A 17,621-nucleotide genomic window follows, 5' to 3' on the forward strand; every position below is an offset into this window, starting at 1 on the left:
GGACGGATCAGAAATCTGAAAGGTGGGATTCAGACAAAACCTCACACATTCAGAAAGAAATTCCGCCTTGGTCTCTGAATTTAGCCTTTTAAAGCTCTTAAAGACACAGGACCCAAACTCGACAAAATCGTACAAATCAGAAATTCCGTCTACACTGGGGTTTTGCGTTGGGCTGGTCATTCTGTAACGATTGCGGAATCATCTCCGTGGTCAGTGTACCAGACGTGCGCTGACGCGGCGGATTTCCTCCACAAGCGTATAATTGAGGACACCCAGGCTAGGTGCTATGCACCTGCAGAGGAAAATTCCTGTCGGCAGGTGGAGCTGTGGAGTACAGAGGAACAGCTCCTCTGCCCTACCACACACGCCAGACAGGAATTGTACGAAGGGAAGAAACGCAATCGCAAGAGAAGCGATTGAGAGTGAGCACAGAGACAGATTGTGTGTGTGTGCATAAAATTAGTCGCCAACCCGCAACTGTGCACACACCACAGCAGATACGAAGCAGGAACGCGATCGCGAGAGGTGCGATCGGCAAGCGTGACACGAGGCTACAGCAAGGCGGAGCACGAGAGTAGCAAAGGCACAGCAAATCATACAATGAGGAAATATGGAAAATAACAAACGCTAGCTAACCGCGAACTCCGCACTCATTCGCAACAGTGCACACGGTTACGCGCGGTCTCCACGTGATAAGCACAATAGAGACAAGCACGCCTAACTAACCATCGACAGACAAACATGAAACAGAGGATGCGAACGCTTGCTTAACGGTTACCTCACCGAGCCTCCAGCAAGCGTCCGTAGCAGACAAGACAGACACACGAAAACAGGGACAAGCGAGAGATAGGATCCACAGCACTAGCTAGAAGCGAGTGCGATCCAGGTACAGAGTAGCAGAACAGAAGGATCCACAGCACTAGCGAAAAGTGGCTAGCGCGATCCCAGAAGACAGAACAGAAGGATCCCCAGCGCTAGCGAAAAGTGGCTAGCGCGATCCCAGGAGACAGAACAGAAGGATCCCCAGCGCTAGCGAAAAGTGGCTAGCGCGATCCCAGGAGACAGAACAGAAGAGATAGCTGGTAGCAACCGCTGCACCAGCTATACTCCAAGAACAGAGATCAGAACCATTTCCTGTCGACCACCGCTGGGACAGGACAACAGCAACAGAACAAACAAACAGATAAACAATCCTCACTGCACTAGGGAAATCTGCCTAGCACAGCTTCCAGGAATTACTCTAAGATAACTTCAACAAGAAGTAGCATGGCTGACACTCTCTAGGAGTGTGTAGTACAAACCCTGAAGGAATGACCAGCAAAGGACTGTGGGTAATCCCAACCTTTATACTGCCAGTCATCACAGGAGGCAGGTAGGGGATTTGCATAACGAATGTATGCAAATTCCTCAGCAGCAAGCTGCAGAACTGACAAAATGTCTCTCTTAAAGAGACCTGCAGAATGCAGACATGAACAGTGATCAAAACGCTGCCTGTCTGCACCCTCCCCGCCCCAATAGCAAGGTATGGGTGCCCGCAGTATAGGTTGAGATTGGCAGCAGATTTCCCCGCAAATGGAGTTAGATTGGCAGCATATTTCTTCACAAATGCTATGAGATTGGCAGCACATTTCCCCACAAATGCAATGAGATTGGCAGAAGATTTCCTCCCAAATGCAATGAGATTGGCAGCAGATTTCCCCACAAATGCTATGAGATTGGCAACAGATTTGCTCACAAATGCTATGAGATTGGCAGCACATTTCCCCACAAATGCAATGAAATTGGCAGCAGATTTCCCCACAAATGCAATGAGATTGGCAGAAGATTTCCCTACAAATGCATTATTATTGGCAGCAGATTTCCCCACAAATGCTATGAGATTGGCAGCAGATTTCCCCACAAATGCAATGAGATTGGCAGCAGATATCCCCACAAATGCAATGAGATTGGCAGCAGATTTCCCCACAAATGCTATGAGATTGGCAGCGCATTTCCCCACAAATGCAATGAAATTGGCAGCAGATTTCCCCACAAGTGCTATGAGATTGGCAGCACATTTCCTCACAAATGCAATGAAATTGGCAGCAGATTTCCCCACAAATGCAATCTTATTGGCAGCACATTTCCCCACAAATGCAATCTTATTGGCAGCAGATTTCCCCACAAATGCAATCTTATTGGCAGCACATTTCCCCACAAATGCAATCTTATTGGCAGCAGATTTCCCCACAAATGCAATGAGATTGGCATAAGATTTCCCCACAAATGCAATGAGATTGGCAGTAGAGTTCCCCACAAATGCTATGAGATTGGCAGCACATTTCCCCACAAATGCAATGAGATTGGCAGCAGATTTCCCCACAAATGCAATGAGATTGGCAGCACATTTCCCCACAAATGCAATGAAATTGGCAGCACATTTCCACACAAATGCAATCTTATTGGCAGCAGATTTACCCACAAATGCAATGAGATTGGCAGCACATTTCCCCACAAATGCAATGAGATGGGCAGCAGATTTCCCTACAAATGCAATGAAATTGGCAGCAGATTTCCCCACAAAGGCAATCTTATTGGCAGCATATTTCCCCACAAATACAATCTTATTGGCAGCAGATTTCCCCACAAATGCAATGAGATTGGCAGCATATTCCCCACAAATGCAACATACCTCAGATCGGCGGAGAGCAGGAGTCAGCCACACCAGCCTCGCGCCGGTGAATTCAAATGCAGGAAGTGACATCATCAGTCACGTCCTGCATTTAAAGTCCACCGTGCGGCTGCTATGTGTCGGTCTGGCTGGTTCCCATCTCCTGCTCACCGCTGATCTGACTGTTAGCGGTGATGAAGAGCCGTTTTGGGAGCCGAACGAGCCAGCTCTTTGGAAGACAAGCGGCCTTAGCCAGAAGAGCCGATGCTTAAAGAGCCGGAATTCCCATCACTAGACTGAGTCTAGTAGACTGAGACTCAGTCTAGTGATGGGAATTCCGGCTCTTTAGAAAGCATCGGCTCTTCTGGCTTGGCCGCTCGGCTCCCTTTTAAGAGGCGGCTCGTGTTCGGCTCCCAAACGCCTCTTCATACCCGGACATTTCAAAAAACCGTCCCAACGCTGGACCTAACTAACTGCCTCCGGCAGTGCAGTTTCTAGGCTAAAATGCACCCAATGCGAGGGTGTAAAAATTGCGCCCCCCCCCCCCAGAGCAAGGTATGGGTGCCCGCAGTATAGGTTAGCCAGGTCTAGTTGCACTCTGTATAGGTCCCCCCATTATAGGTAGCCAAGAATAGGTACCACTATATAGGTAGCCAGCTATAGGTCCCCCCAGTATAGGTAGCCAGGCATAGGTAAGCCAGTATAGTTGCCCCTGGTATAGGTTAGCCAGGTAGGTGCCTCCAGCATAGGTAGCCAGTATAGTTGCCCTCAGTATAGGTTAGATAGGCAGGCGACCCCGGTGTAAGTTAGATAGGTAGGTGCCCTCAGTACAGGTTAGCTAGGTGGGTGCCTCTAATATAGGTAGCCAGAATAGTTGCCCCCAGCATAGGTTAGATAGGTAGGTGCCCCCAGTATAGGCTAGTTAGGTAGGTGCCTCCAATATAGGTAGCCGGTATAGTTGCCACCTGTATAGGCTATCTAGGTAGGTATGTGCCCTAATACATGTTAGATAAGTACGTGCCCCCAGTATAGGTTAGATAGGTAGCTGCCCCCCAGTATAGGTTAGATAGGTAGGTGCCCCCCAGTATAGGTTAGATTAGGTAGCTGCCCCCCCCAGTATAGGTTAGATTAGGTAGCTGCCCCCCAGTATAGGTTAGATTAGGTAGGTGCCCCCCAGGATAGGAAGCAGCGTGTGTATCAGTGGCTATGCAGAGAGGGGAAGATCAGCGGCGAGTGAGCGGCGATTGGAACCAGGGAGGTGAGTAGTTGTGTACAGCACTTCCCTGCGCATGAATCTGCAGTCCGAGGGGGGAGCATGGAGAGCGGCCCGGGGAGAGGAAGGGAGGGAGAGGTTGGGCTGCCCTCCCCGCGGCTGCGGCTCCCCCCTCCATTACAGCGCCCCCACCTCCCTCTGTGCTCAGGGCAGCGGCAGGGCAGCATGGACCTAGAAACGGGCATGGGGCCCCCCGCCTCTTCAGGAGCCGGGCCCGGTCGTGACGGTGACCTCTGCGACCACGGGCCCTACATCCATGGCTCAATCCCTGCTGCGTTTGCCCTCTCCAGCTTTATTAAAGCCCATGTCGCCTGTATTTGCTGCTCTATGGGTAACACTCTCATATGTAAATGCAAGTGATTTTCCACCTAGGTGGTGAGTGTATCAAGACGGCTGTTAAGTGCGTCCATTTTGTCTTTCAGGTCTGCCGTTCCTTAATGATCGGTGTCAGCACACAGAGAGAATCTGATTATTGGTGATCTGCAGCATCACCAAGAATACAGATATATACCTGATTATTGATGATCTGCAGAATCACCGATAATACAAGTATAACTAACCTCTGGACACCTGACAAAGTGTAAGTGATTGGTGTGACAGTATAGGAGTCAGTGATTCCCTGACTGCTGGGAATCCGACTCTACTGCAGTCAAAGGACACCTTAAGAGATGGAGTCCCTGACTGGATTGCGGAGAGGTCCCTTTAAGAGACAGGGAGTCTCTGCAGACAGTAAGAGAGGTCGGCCAGGCCAGGTCGGTAACTCACAAGCAGATAAGGTACAGAGACAGAAGACTGATACAGTAACCAGGGACAGGCAGGGTCGGCAACAAGTAATCAGATATGCGTAGGTCCCGAATCAGAGAGCAGAAGGAAGGTCAGGGAAGCAATAGGTCATAACAGATATCAAGCATAGGCCTAGTCTAGAGTGTGAGGTCCATGTTCTCAACACCCAGGAACTGGTCTAAGAATAACACAGTAATGACTCAGTATCCCTAGTCTTGGGTGTGAGGTCCGTGGTCTCAACACCCTGGAACTAGTCTGAAGTATAACACAATAATAACACAGTATCCCTAGTCTTGGGTGTGAGGTCCGTGGTCTCAACACCCTGGAACTAGTCTGGAGTATAACACAATAATAACACAGTAATCTGGCTAAGTGTGGATTCCCAGGTCCACCTGGTTCAACCACACTGAAGGATCTGACTATGGTCTGAGTGCTAACACGTAAGCATTTGCAACGGCAGACAACCGGCAACTGACAGGAAAAAAGTATATATAGCAGAGCACTCCTCAGCGTCGCCCAGTCCCATTCAGCCAATCACCTGCTGCGCTGGGATCAGCTGATCGTCCAGATCAGTTGATCCCTCTCCTATTGGCATAAAGGGCTTGCCTGTTAGCGTGCGCGCGCGTAGCTCTCCATCTGTGTGCACTACTAGGCTCAGACAAAACAGGCGCACGCTGCTGCGGAGAAACCACCGGTCTGAACGCGCGCTGTCAGACCGCGCGGCGTGTGTCTCCGCAATCCCTTACAAGAGGTTAATCAATAGATATGGTTACCAGCGTGAGAAACCAATTCCCTAGACAGAGAAATAGTGATGGGCGAACATCCAGATGTTCGGGTTCGGGGTGGTTCGGTCGAACATGCCCCTGATGTTCGGCATGTTCGGGCCGAACCCCGAACCCAACCCGAACATGTCCCTTTGGGGCCCCTATAGGGTCCCAGCATAAAGGGAGAGCATGCACCGAGCGCGGGAGGGTGGGGGGGGGGGGTCGGAAATGCCCCCCACCCCTCCCCGCTAAGCTCTCCCTTTTGCCGGTACCCTATAATGTTAAATTTAAGCCCCCCCAAAAGTACCTGAGGAGGAGGGCAGGAAGCGGGCAGCCGGAGATGCTAGGCGCTAGTACCATCTGGTACTTCCGCCCTCTCTTGACGCACTTCCTGTTTACATTTGAAGTCACGTCAAGAGAGTGCAGAAGTACCGCGATGACACGAACGAGGGTACGCGTCATCTACATGATGACACGTACCCTCGTACGCATCATCGCTGTACTTCTGCGCTCTCTTGACGCGACTTCAAATGTAAACAGGAAGTGCGTCAAGAGAGGGCGGAAGTACCAGATGGTACTAGCGCCTAGCATCTCCGGCTGCCTGCTTCCTGCCCTCCTCCTCAGGTACTTTTGGGGGGCTTAAATTTAACGTTATAGGGTACCGGCAAAAGGGAGAGCTTAGCGGGGAGGGGTGGGGGGCATTTCCGCCCCCCCCCCCCCCGCGCTCGGGGCATGCTCTCCCTTTATGCTGGGACCCTATAGGGGGCTATGTTCGGCCGGACACGGCTGTGTTCAGCCGAACAAAGAAGGCACGTTCGGGTTCAGGCAGCGTGGCCGAGCACCCTCCCGAACACCATTAGGTGTTCGGGGGGTGCCGAACCGAACCCGAACAGGCCAAAATCCGGGCGAACCCGAACAGTGGCGAACACTATTCGCACATCACTACAGAGAACGTGGTAAACCAAGCATGTTTGGTACATATGGTTTTAGCGCAGGATGACAGTCTACAATGTTGATTTTTATATCATATGTCAGATATCCACAGAGTTATGGCATAATTGGATAAAATGCCAAACTCTCTCCCTAAAGCAAAGGGCCGAACCTCAGCCTGAGGTCATATTTCTAGGGGTGGGGGAATCATCTTGTTACCCTCTCCACCCTCCAGCAGAGAAAGAGTTAAAACTGCTGGCCACAGGCTGTCAGGGAAGACCAGGGTCCGAGCCTATTCATATACCATCCAGGTTCTGGGCTGCTATATTTAGACTATTACCCACAGAACTTTATATCTTCTGTTTGGATTTACAATCCCAAAGGATACGGTAATATGACCAACTACTCAGACATTATACTTAGTTATTTTCATTTTATTCCTTGTATTTTTTGTATTAATCTGTTAATTTTCTGTATCCAGTTTTAGGAATTATTCTCCTATAAAATAAACAATTAAATAATCATTTGTCTAAATGCTTTTTCTGAATACCTCTCTGCAAAGAGTTCCGCATTTCCTAAGAGGGTGTTACCATAACCGTTTTTATTGATATTGTTATATTTTGCTAAATCTAGAAAGGTTGTTGAACTAAACCCTTTTTCCTACAAGATTAGCTAGAGTTAGATTTGTGCATCCGCACGCTAAAATGCAAATTGGTGGCAGCGACCTGATCTCTATATGAGATAGCAGGTTGTATTGATTGTACATACAATCAAAATTGTACTGTGTGGGGACTCACCAACCAATCCAAAAGGTTATTTTGCCTGCAGTGCTGAATGCCGTAAGAATTCCCTCAGGGTCTGAGGCTGAACTGTAAACGGTGGCAAAAGGAACAGGAATTACAGCATGACGTCACATTGGTGGGCAGCGGCCGGACAGAGCCCAAATTGCTGTTACAGTGTTTGCAGTTGTTTAGAAATCAGAGCTCAAACTCTGACTGCATTGCTTGTCAGCTTGGTCAGACTTGGGCTTATATTCAGAACTATAGAAGAACATTGGAGGGTGATGTCACATATGTGCCCTATTGCCTCGTGCAGCATAGCGCACAACATGCTAGATAATAATAAATAGTACATGAGCAGACAGGCCCAGTCAGCCAAATGTTATTACCACACCTGAGCTTTGTGCATTAACCCGTTACGCGTCATGCATGCTGAGTTGCAATTTAACATTCATCACTATTTATTTATATATCAATGGCATCATATTTGACCCACATATCTCTTATGTTTCAAGTGTTTTGAGATTTGTCTAAGTTTTTAAATTGTGCTGCAGTGATGCTTTTTTCTGTGTGCAATGTGAAATTTGCATTTCATGTAAGTCAATGAAAACACAAAAAAATCGCATAGCTTCAGATTTAAAGTTAACTGGTTCCAGATGTAGCTGCCAAGGTCGGATTTATACTTTTTGTGCCAAGTATACATTTTTGCTAGCCAAGTATGTTGTGGCTCCGCATTCATCTGCAGCAGTGCCCCTCCTGTTCCATGAGCAGCCCCCTCTTCCATGCATTTAATTAATGCACTGTGCCTCCTCTCTTTCATGAACAGCTTCCTTAAGCATCAGTTTCCCTTTTTCATTTGTTGCTCCCCATTTTCAGCCTCCTCTTTCAAAGGAAGCAACTGTTCTTTAATTTTCAGGTGCCCCGTGGGTTGCAACCACCCAAGGCCCGGGCCTTTGTGGCCTTTCCAGAAATCTGGCCCTGGTAGCTGCCCTGTTTGACAAATCAGTAGCTATTCAGTAAGAAGTCCTTGGGCAAGACTTCCTAACACTGCAGCTCTTGAGCACTTTGAGTCCAACAGGAGAAAATCACTATTCAAATGTTAGGATTTAGGATTTTAGGATTTATTGCAGATTTTTAGATATACAGGGTTGCTTTTTTGATTTGATTCTGCTCCAGCTTTTGAACTTGGTGAGCAACTGAGCATGTGTCTTTATCCTTTGTATTTATGTAATGTACCCCATTAATCACCATCATCTTTTGCAGGTCCTCCAGTCACTGTGGGAATGAGCATACATATTTCCAGTATTGACCAGATTTCTGAAGTCAATATGGTGAGCGGCTGTATTTATGTTTATTGTAAATGATGAGTACATTTTTTTATTTACTCATTAAAGCAGTGTCATTGTGATATTGCTTGGGTGAGCACATGCCACCCAGTAGAGGATTAAAACCTCCTGGGCGTTCAATTTCCCCAGGATTTCTGTGCAAAAAGTGATCCAATTAATTTTCATAACCTTGTTTTTCCTGTAACTTGCCAAAATGTGTCAAGCAAGGGTCTAGTATACAGTGCAGGAGAGCATTAACGTGTATAGACATCAATACTGTTCACAGCATGTTTTGTATTGATGTGTATAACCGTCAATACCGCTAGGGAGGTTAATAAATTAAGTTCATTTATCAAAAACATATTCAAACTATATTAAAATATGTCTTTACATTTGCTCAGTGCTGCTGTTTAAATAGCTGCATGGGTTGGGAAATACATTAAAGTCTAAAGACATTGGTTATTGGATATGATATGATATGATATGATATGGTTATTGGATATGATTGGTAATCAGTTCATAAAAGTGAGGAGATGAGTTACATAAATTACTAAAGGTGGCCACTAACGATCCAATTTCTAGCGAACAATTGTTTGAGCGATAAAATAATTCTGATCGGAAGAAAAATCACTACTCCATCAACGAACCAATCTTTGCTTCCTATCTATCACAACCAACTAGAAATCCCAATTTTGGTTTGGTCAAAATCCAATCGACGACTATTTTTATAATAGTTTGCAATGCCTCCAAATGTGTAACAAAATGATGGAAGTTGGGGTACAAGTGAAAATATAGATGTATAAAAAAATTAAAATTGCATTTACATTTTTGCTGCAAGCGTATTTCCTGATGGAGTGTGGAATTGCAGTGGTATTTAGCTCATTAGTACCTCCATAGTTCATTCTACAGAACTTTTTCAATAGACGATTAATAAATCATTTTCAATTTAAATAAAGGCAGTACAGATTTTAAAAATAAACAGCAAGGGTTCCCCCTCTCAAGCAAGCAATTTTATCATTGGTTACCCATGCAAACTGATAGCCCCCGGAGAGTTAAATATCCAGTGGGCATTGGCGCTCCACCCACTGAGCAATACTAACCTCATGCTCAGTAAAATGGCTTTCGTAGAAATGAGCAATCGAGAATTGGGATTTTTTAGCTCGCATTTTTGTGAGAAAGGCCCACCGATTTACCATTCAGTCGTATTTTCACCGAACGATGGGCAAAAGCTAGGTATGATGGCAAATTTAGGAAGAAAGTGTTAACCAAGGTGTTAGCAGAGACAACGTAACACCTTGGTCAAACTTCAAAGAAATTGATGAAGAAGTCACATCAAGCATCCTCCTTCACCTCCGCCTAACTACCTGTGACCTGGATCCTGGCCCAACACAGTTCATGCTGAACTGCCTCGACCTGTTTGTACCGGTATTCTTCAAAATTGTTAACTGTTCCTCACAATCAGGGATATTTCCTGCTTTACTGAAGAAAGCAATCATCAGGCCTCTCCTCAAAAAAACCCTCCCTGGACCCAGATGCAATGACCAGCTACAGACCTGTCTCTAACCTTCCCTTTCTGGGTAAGATAATTGAAAAAGCTGTATACCTCCAGCTAGAAGCCAAAATCCTACAAAACAACAGTTATGACCCATTCCAGTCTGGCTTCAGGAAACACCACAGCACGGAAACTGCCCTCATCCAAATATACAATCACCTGCTCATGGCAAGAGACAGAGAAGAGTGCTCGATCCTCATACTGCTAGACCTTTCTGCAGCCTTTGATACAGTTGACCATGACATCTTGATAAACAGGCTACAGGAATACTGCGGCATTGATGGCATAGTTCTTCAGTGCTTCCAATCCTTCTTGAGTGGCAGAATCCAAACAGTGTCTATGGGGCCCTTCCTGTCCACCCCTGTACCACTTAAGTATGGGGTGCAGTGGCGTAGGTAGGGTGTTTGACACTCGGTGCGAATAATTTACCGACCCCCCCCCCAAAAAAAAAGCGCGCAGCCGCGAAAAAAATGGGCGTAGACATGACATCACATGGGCGGGGTAACTGTAATAGTAAGGCAGTGGGCTAATATAGGTAGCCAGAATAGTTGCCCCCAGCATAGGTTAGATAGGTAGGTGCCCCCAGTATAGGTTAGTTAGGTAGGTGCCTCCAATATAGGTAGCCAGTATAGTTGCCACCAGTATAGGCTAGCTAGGTAGGTAGGTAGGTGCCCCCAATACAGGTTAGATAGGTAGGTGCCCCAGTATAGATTACATAGGTAGCTGCCCCCAGTATAGGTTAGATTGGTAGGTGCCTCCAGTGTAGGTTAGATAGGTAGCTGCCCCCAGTATAGGTTAGGTAGGTAGGTGCCCCCCAGTATAGGTTAGATTAGGTAGGTGCCCCCCAGCAAATGTTAGATAGGTAGCTCCCCCCCCAGTATAGATTAGATTAGGTAGGTGCCCCCAGTATAGGTTAGATAGGTAGCTGCCCCCCAGTATAGGTTAGGTAGGTGCCCCCCAGTATAGGTTAGATAGGTAGCTGCCCCCCAGTATAGGTTAGATAGGTAGCTGCTGCCCAGTATAGGTTAGATTAGGTAGGTGTCCCCCAGCAAAGGTTAGAGAGGTAGCTGCCCCCCAGTATAGATTAGATTAGGTAGGTTCCCCCAGTATAGGTTAGATAGGTAGCTGCCCCCCAGTATAGGTTAGATAGGTAGCTTCCCCCCCCCCCAGTATAGGTTAGATTAGGTCGGTGCCCCCCAGTATAGGTTAGATAAGTAGCTGCCCCCCAGTATTAGGTAGGTGCCCCCCCTAATGGAGGGGAGAGCCGCAGCCGCGGGGAAAGCCGCATCACGTGGTCCCGCCAGCCAATCAGCGGCCGCTCCAAGAAGAAAACACTGCAAGTGCAGTGAATATTAAGTAGCCATGTGCCTGGCTACGTAGCGGCCTCTCCCCGCCTCCTCTCCGCCCCCAAAATAAAAAACCCACACGTACTGAGCATGTGCAAACAGTCTAACGCGGCTTCGCCGCGTGTAAAGTACTGCATGCAGTATGTTATCTGGACGTGCTGCGTTACAATGTAACGCAACGTGGGCACTGTGAACAGCCCATTGATTTTTTCATTGCTGTGCGTTGGGGTGCGTTACAGGCTGCTCTAACGTGCACCTGTAACGTCCCACTGTGAAACCAGCCTTAGGGGAGCCAGTAGCATTTGGAACTATTATTGTGTAGCACTGACATCTTCAGCACTTTTCAGAGTACATAGTCATGTTACTGACTGCTCACTGGAGCTTACAATTTAATCCTACCATAGTCAAAGTGTAATGTCCTACCTTATTATTATTATTTATATAGCACTGACATCTTCTGCAGCACTTTACAGAGTACATAGTCATGTCACTGACTGTCCTCAGAGGAGCTCACAATCTAATCCTACTATAGTCATAGTCTAATGTCCTACCATATTATTATTATTATGTATGTGTAATAGATAGCGGAGAGGCCGCCGTGGCGGTGAGCGGCATGGCGGCCGTCTCCGCGTTTCAGCCGGTGGCCTCCGCCGCGCAGTTACATGTTGGAGTTTTGACTGGTCCCTCAGTTGCACATAGACTGAGGGCTACGCGCGCACGCGCCAGGCGACAGGACCTTTATGCAAGTAGAAGGGGAGTCAGCTGATCAGCCGGTGACTGGGGCGGCGCTGTGACTGGGGCGGCGCTGTGGAGCGCTCTGAGTATATATAGGACCTGCCCATCAGTTGCTCTTCGTCTGCTGTTGCAAATGCTACGTGTTAGCACTCAGACCTTAGTCAGATCCGAAAGTGTGCTAGAACCAGCAGGAGCTGGGGATCCACACTTAGCCAGATTCTGTTGATAGCTTAAAGTACTAATTGAATTGTATTATTTGTTATGACCCTCTGCTAGCCTTGACTACTCTACTGCCTTCTGATTCTGTGCCTATGCCTATCTGATCTTGTTGCCGACTCAGCTTATACCTCACTCTGATTCAGTCTTCTGTCTTTGTACCGTATCTGTCCGTGTGTTGCCGATCCTGCTTGTCTGACTCTCCTACCCTCACCAGTGAGCTTAGTTCTGGTGAGGGATTCTCAGTTTAGTAATCACCTGCTCCTCAGGTTGATAGCTGCAGTACAGTCTTAATCACCTGCTCCTCAGGGTGATAGCTGCAGTACAGTCTTAATCACCTGCTCCTCAGGTTGATAGTTGCAGTACAGTCTTAATCACCTGATCCTCAGGTTGATAGCTACAGTACTATCTGAATCACCCGCTCCTCGGGTGATAAAGTACCTTCCGTTCTACTGTGCATCACCCGCTACTCGGGTGAACCAATCACTAATTCATCTGTGTCTCCAGCCTGCTGGAGTACTGATTCCAGTGTTCTATAGAGATACCTCCCTCTACCAGCTCCTCTGGGATAGTGGGTATCTCTATCTATATTTACTGTTGCACCAAACACTTATCTTACACCTGGTTGTCCTGTGTCTTGCTATACTTGCATTATTGGTGATTCTGCAGATCACCACATAATCAGGTATAACATCTGTATTATTGGTGATCCTGCAGATCACCAATAATCAGAAAATCTGTTCTTGCTGACACCAATCGTTACAGAACAGCAGACCAAACATTATGGACACACGGTGTAGTCAGGTTGAAGTCCTGACCACCGCGGTAAACAATCTTACCGGGGTGATCAATACCCAACAGACTCAGATCACTCAACTGTCTGGGACAGTTCAGGTACTTCAAACGACTATTGATGCAGTGCGATCCCCTTCAGTCACGGACCTTCGCATGTCCGTACCCGAAAAGTTTTCTGGACATAGATCTGACTTTCAGAATTTTAGAAATCGTGTGCTATCCTATTTTGAGTTGAGGCCTAATCTGTCAGGATCTGAGAACCAGAGGGTAACGTTTATAAAGACCCTTTTGTCAGGAGATTCACAAACATGGGAATATGGTCTGCATGCAGAGCATGAGGCTTTATCCTCAGTTCAGGAGTTTTTTAAGGCCATGGCCGTTATTTACGATGATCCGGATGTTGCTATCATGGCTGAGATGAAGCGAAAGACTCTCAGGCAGGGTCATAATCCGGTGGAGATTTATGCCACAGAGTTTAGGAGGTGGGCTGTGTCAGCTAGATGGGGAACGTATGCGTTATTACATTGTCAGGTTTGTCCGATGCAGTTTCTGATCTGATGCTAGGGCATCCTGAGCCTAAATCCCTATTTTCATTGGCAGTGCGGGTTGATCGCCGCCTTCGCTATCAAAAACTAACCAGTGGGAAAAACGCTGTAAGAGCTATTTCCTACGCCTCTTCTCCACCCTCGTCACCACAGGAGGAACCGATGCAAATCGGTCATTCTAGGTTAACGCAAGTGGAAAAGAATCGCAGAAGGTCAGAGAGACTCTGTCTATATTGTGCTGAGGAGGGTCACATTGTCCAGAATTGCCCTAAAAAGTCAGGAAACGCTGCCGCCTAGGTGTAGTCAGAGGTAATACCCTAGGCGAGCCGTTGGTACCTCTAAATAATAACCACTACACAAAGAATTGAATGTGTGCATTAAACACCAAGTGAACACCTGACATATCTGGTTAAGCAAATTTGGCGCTCTCACTGCCTGGGAACCACAGCAGCACCCCGGAGGGGGAGGCTGGGTGGCGCAGGCGGCCCCCACAAGCGTGGCCAGCGCCGGGGAGAGCCGCCCGCACCCACCTTCCAATATTTAAAAACAGGCACTTACCTTAACGTCCATTGCGTTCTGCTACTGAGCATAGCTTGGGTGCAACACATTTGAAAAGGAAAGGAATGAAGCATGGGTCGCACTGAGCTTTGGATCTCAGGGCTGGCTCACACACAGCACTCCAAGGGGGGGGGGGAGGACAGGCGCAGACAGCCCACTCCAGGGCTCACACCACCTGGAATGAGCCATCCACCACCCGCCTCCAAAGGGGGGATACAAAATGAACCACTAAACAAAGAATTGAATGTGTGCATTAAACACCAAGTGAACACCTGACATATCTGGCTAAGCAAATTTGGCCTAATTGGCTATTCATGAGGTAATGCTCATTCAAATATGCATTCGCTTTCACATGCCAACTTATGCAGGGTCAGAAACCAATGCCGCAAAGCAGTCGCCCTGCGGGAATTAGTTAATGCTGCAATAGCACTATCCAGGAGCGCCACGGGGAGGCTTCCCAATGCCCCCTCTGTGTAGTGATCTAAATAATAACCGCTTGCTCCTCCCTTGCTCCATTACCTGGGAGGGTCGGGCCACGCCCACAGAAGCATTTGTAGACTCAGGTTCTGCAGTAAATTTTATAGATTATGACTTTGTCAAGAAATTGAGGATTCCCTTACTCCCGTTAGACCCTCAGATTCTGATCACAGCAGTAGATGACTCTCCGTTACAATGTAGACAGCCTCTTTCCCAGACTCTCTTGTTATTGTGTGAAATAGGGGTTCTACATAAGGAGAAACTACAGTTCTTTGTCCTGCAAATGGCAACTTCTACCATAATCCTCGGTATGCCCTGGTTGCAACTACACTCCCCTCATATCAACTGGGCTTCAGGTCAGCTACAGAGCTGGTCAGCGCATTGTCATCATCATTGTTTGGAGAAAGTTGCTGTTTGCGCCACCAAGGTTCAGGTGAAAGGAGTGCCAGTGCAGTACGCAGAATTTTCTGACGTGTTTTGTCCCAAATCAGCAGAGAAACTCCCACCACACCGGAGTTTCGACTGTCCCATAGAGCGAAGATCAGGTTGTATGCCCCCTAGAGGTCATCTTTATAATCTGTCGGGGCCAGAGAAGCTGGCGATGCAGAAATACATTAAGAAAAACCTGGCCAAGGGCTTTATCCGTCCTTCCCGGTCACCTGCAGGGGCTGAGTTCTTTTTTGTACAGAAAAAGGACGGTGGGCTTCGACCTTGTATTGACTATCGGGGGTTGAATAAGATCACAGTAAAGAATCGTTATCCACTGCCGTTGATTGACGATTTGTTTGCTCAAGTAACCAATGCCACTATTTTCTCTAAGTTGGACCTACGAAAGGGCATACAACCTTGTACGCATTAGGGAAGGTGACAAATGGAAGACGGCATTCAACACGCCCGATGGGCACTACGAGTATCTGGTCATGCCCTTCGGGTTGTGTAATGCCCCTGTCGTCTTCCAAGAGTTGATCAACGAAGTTTTTAGAGAAGTTCTAGGAAAATTTGTGCTAGTGTATCTGGATGATATACTGATTTTCTCACCCAATCTGACAGTACATCGGAAACACGTGAAGTTTGTTTTAAGAAAATTGAGGCAGAACTCGTTGTATGCGAAGTTAGAGAAATGCCTGTTTGAAGTCACTAAAGTCCCTCTCTTGGGATATATTATTTCCACTTCAGGTCTCTCCATGGATCCTGAAAAAGTCTCTGCTGTATTGGAGTGGCCTCAACCTGTAGGATTGAAGGCACTCCAAAGGTTTCTGGGCTTTGCCAATTACTACAGGAAGTTCATCAAAGGGTTTTCTTCTGTAGTGTCACCCCTCACCAAACTTACCAAGAAAGGGGCTGACACTTACCGTTGGTCAGCAGAGGCACAGTCTGCCTTTGCTACATTGAAAAGGTTATTTTGTTCTGCTCCCATTTTGAGACACGTAGACGTCACCTTCCCCTTCATTGTTGAGGTGGATGCATCAGTGGTGCTCAGCAGAGCTCGAATATTCGAGTAGCTCGAATATTCGAGCTCTTTTTCAGCTATTCGAGCTCGGTATTCGAGCTCCGAATAGCTGCAGCTATTCGAATGGGCTATTCGAGTAAACTCGAATAGCCCATTCACTATTCGAGCTATTCGAGCAAACGGCGCTATTCGAGCTCGAATACCGAGCTCGAATAGCGTCATAGCCCAGATTGATGTCCTTAGAGCCAATCAGAGGGCTCCCAGGCCCTCTGATGGCAGCCAATCACAGAGGGGGACCCTGGCCAGCCCCTACCCTATAAATAGCGGCCGCCATGTTCCGTTTCTCCGTCCTTGCCTGAGACTTGCATAGAGAGAGAGTTGCTCCTTTGTGCTTTGGCTTAGCAAGAGCTCTATTGTGGTCATTTACCTAGCGTTTTTGCTCACATACACCTCCTATACACACCTATATTGTTGTTAGTTAGATAGACATTGTATTTTAGTTAGTAGCTTTTGTGTTACATAGAGAGAGACTCAGACAGCTGCTGCAGGCTTACAGCTTTAGGCCTCAGGGCCTTGCCTGTGTGGGCAGCTGTCCTCCTGTCCTCTGTTAGTTTATTTCTCATTAGTATTTAGACAGTATTAGATAGTATTAGACAGTATTTCTGCTGTCCTCTACTACTTAGTGATTGTATTTTGTATTGTAGTTATATACTGTAACTGTACTAGGACACTCACTGACTGTCACTGTTCATAGGCTAGCTCCTGCGTGTGCTTGCACTCACTGTCTGTGTACAACACACTCTATTTCCTTCTGAATAGTTATATACTGTAACTGTACTAGGACACTCACTGACTGTCACTGTTCATAGGCTAGCTCCTGCGTGTGCTTGCACTCACTGTCTGTGTACACAAACTCTATTTCCTTCTGAATAGTTATATACTGTAACTGTACTAGGACACTCACTGACTGTCACTGTTCATAGGCTAGCTCCTGCGTGTGCTTGCACTCACTGTCTGTGTACACACACTCTATTTCCTTCTGAATAGTTATATACTGTAACTGTACTAGGACACTCACTGACTGTCACTGTTCATAGGCTAGCTCCTGCGTGTGCTTGCACTCACTGTCTGTGTACACACACTCTATTTCCTTCTGAATAGTTATATACTGTAACTGTACTAGGACACTCACTGACTGTCACTGTTCATAGGCTAGCTCCTGCGTGTGCTTGCACTCACTGTCTGTGTACACACACTCTATTTCCTTCTGAATAGTTATATACTGTAACTGTACTAGGACACTCACTGACTGTCACTGTTCATAGGCTAGCTCTTGCGTGTGCTTGCACTCACTGTCTGTGTACACACACTCTATTTCCTTCTGAATAGTTATATACTGTAACTGTACTAGGACACTCACTGACTGTCACTGTTCATAGGCTA

The 17,621-nt window shown here is 47.1% G+C and overlaps 1 protein-coding gene across 4 annotated transcripts in view; it reads left to right on the top strand.

Moving 5' to 3' along the window:
- The window catches only part of LOC137527529 (gamma-aminobutyric acid receptor subunit beta-4), a 608,888-nt gene that overhangs the window by 207,154 nt on the left and 384,113 nt on the right, over nt 1–17,621 (top strand). For all 4 annotated transcript variants that reach the window (XM_068248067.1, XM_068248065.1, XM_068248069.1 and 1 more), the window contains exon 3: nt 8,443–8,510. In XM_068248067.1, coding sequence (XP_068104168.1) covers nt 8,443–8,510 — 68 coding nt within the window. The remainder of the gene's footprint in view (nt 1–8,442; nt 8,511–17,621) is intronic.

Source organism: Hyperolius riggenbachi, chromosome 8 (genome assembly GCF_040937935.1).
Source record: "Hyperolius riggenbachi isolate aHypRig1 chromosome 8, aHypRig1.pri, whole genome shotgun sequence".
Lineage (NCBI taxonomy): Eukaryota > Metazoa > Chordata > Amphibia > Anura > Hyperoliidae > Hyperolius > Hyperolius riggenbachi.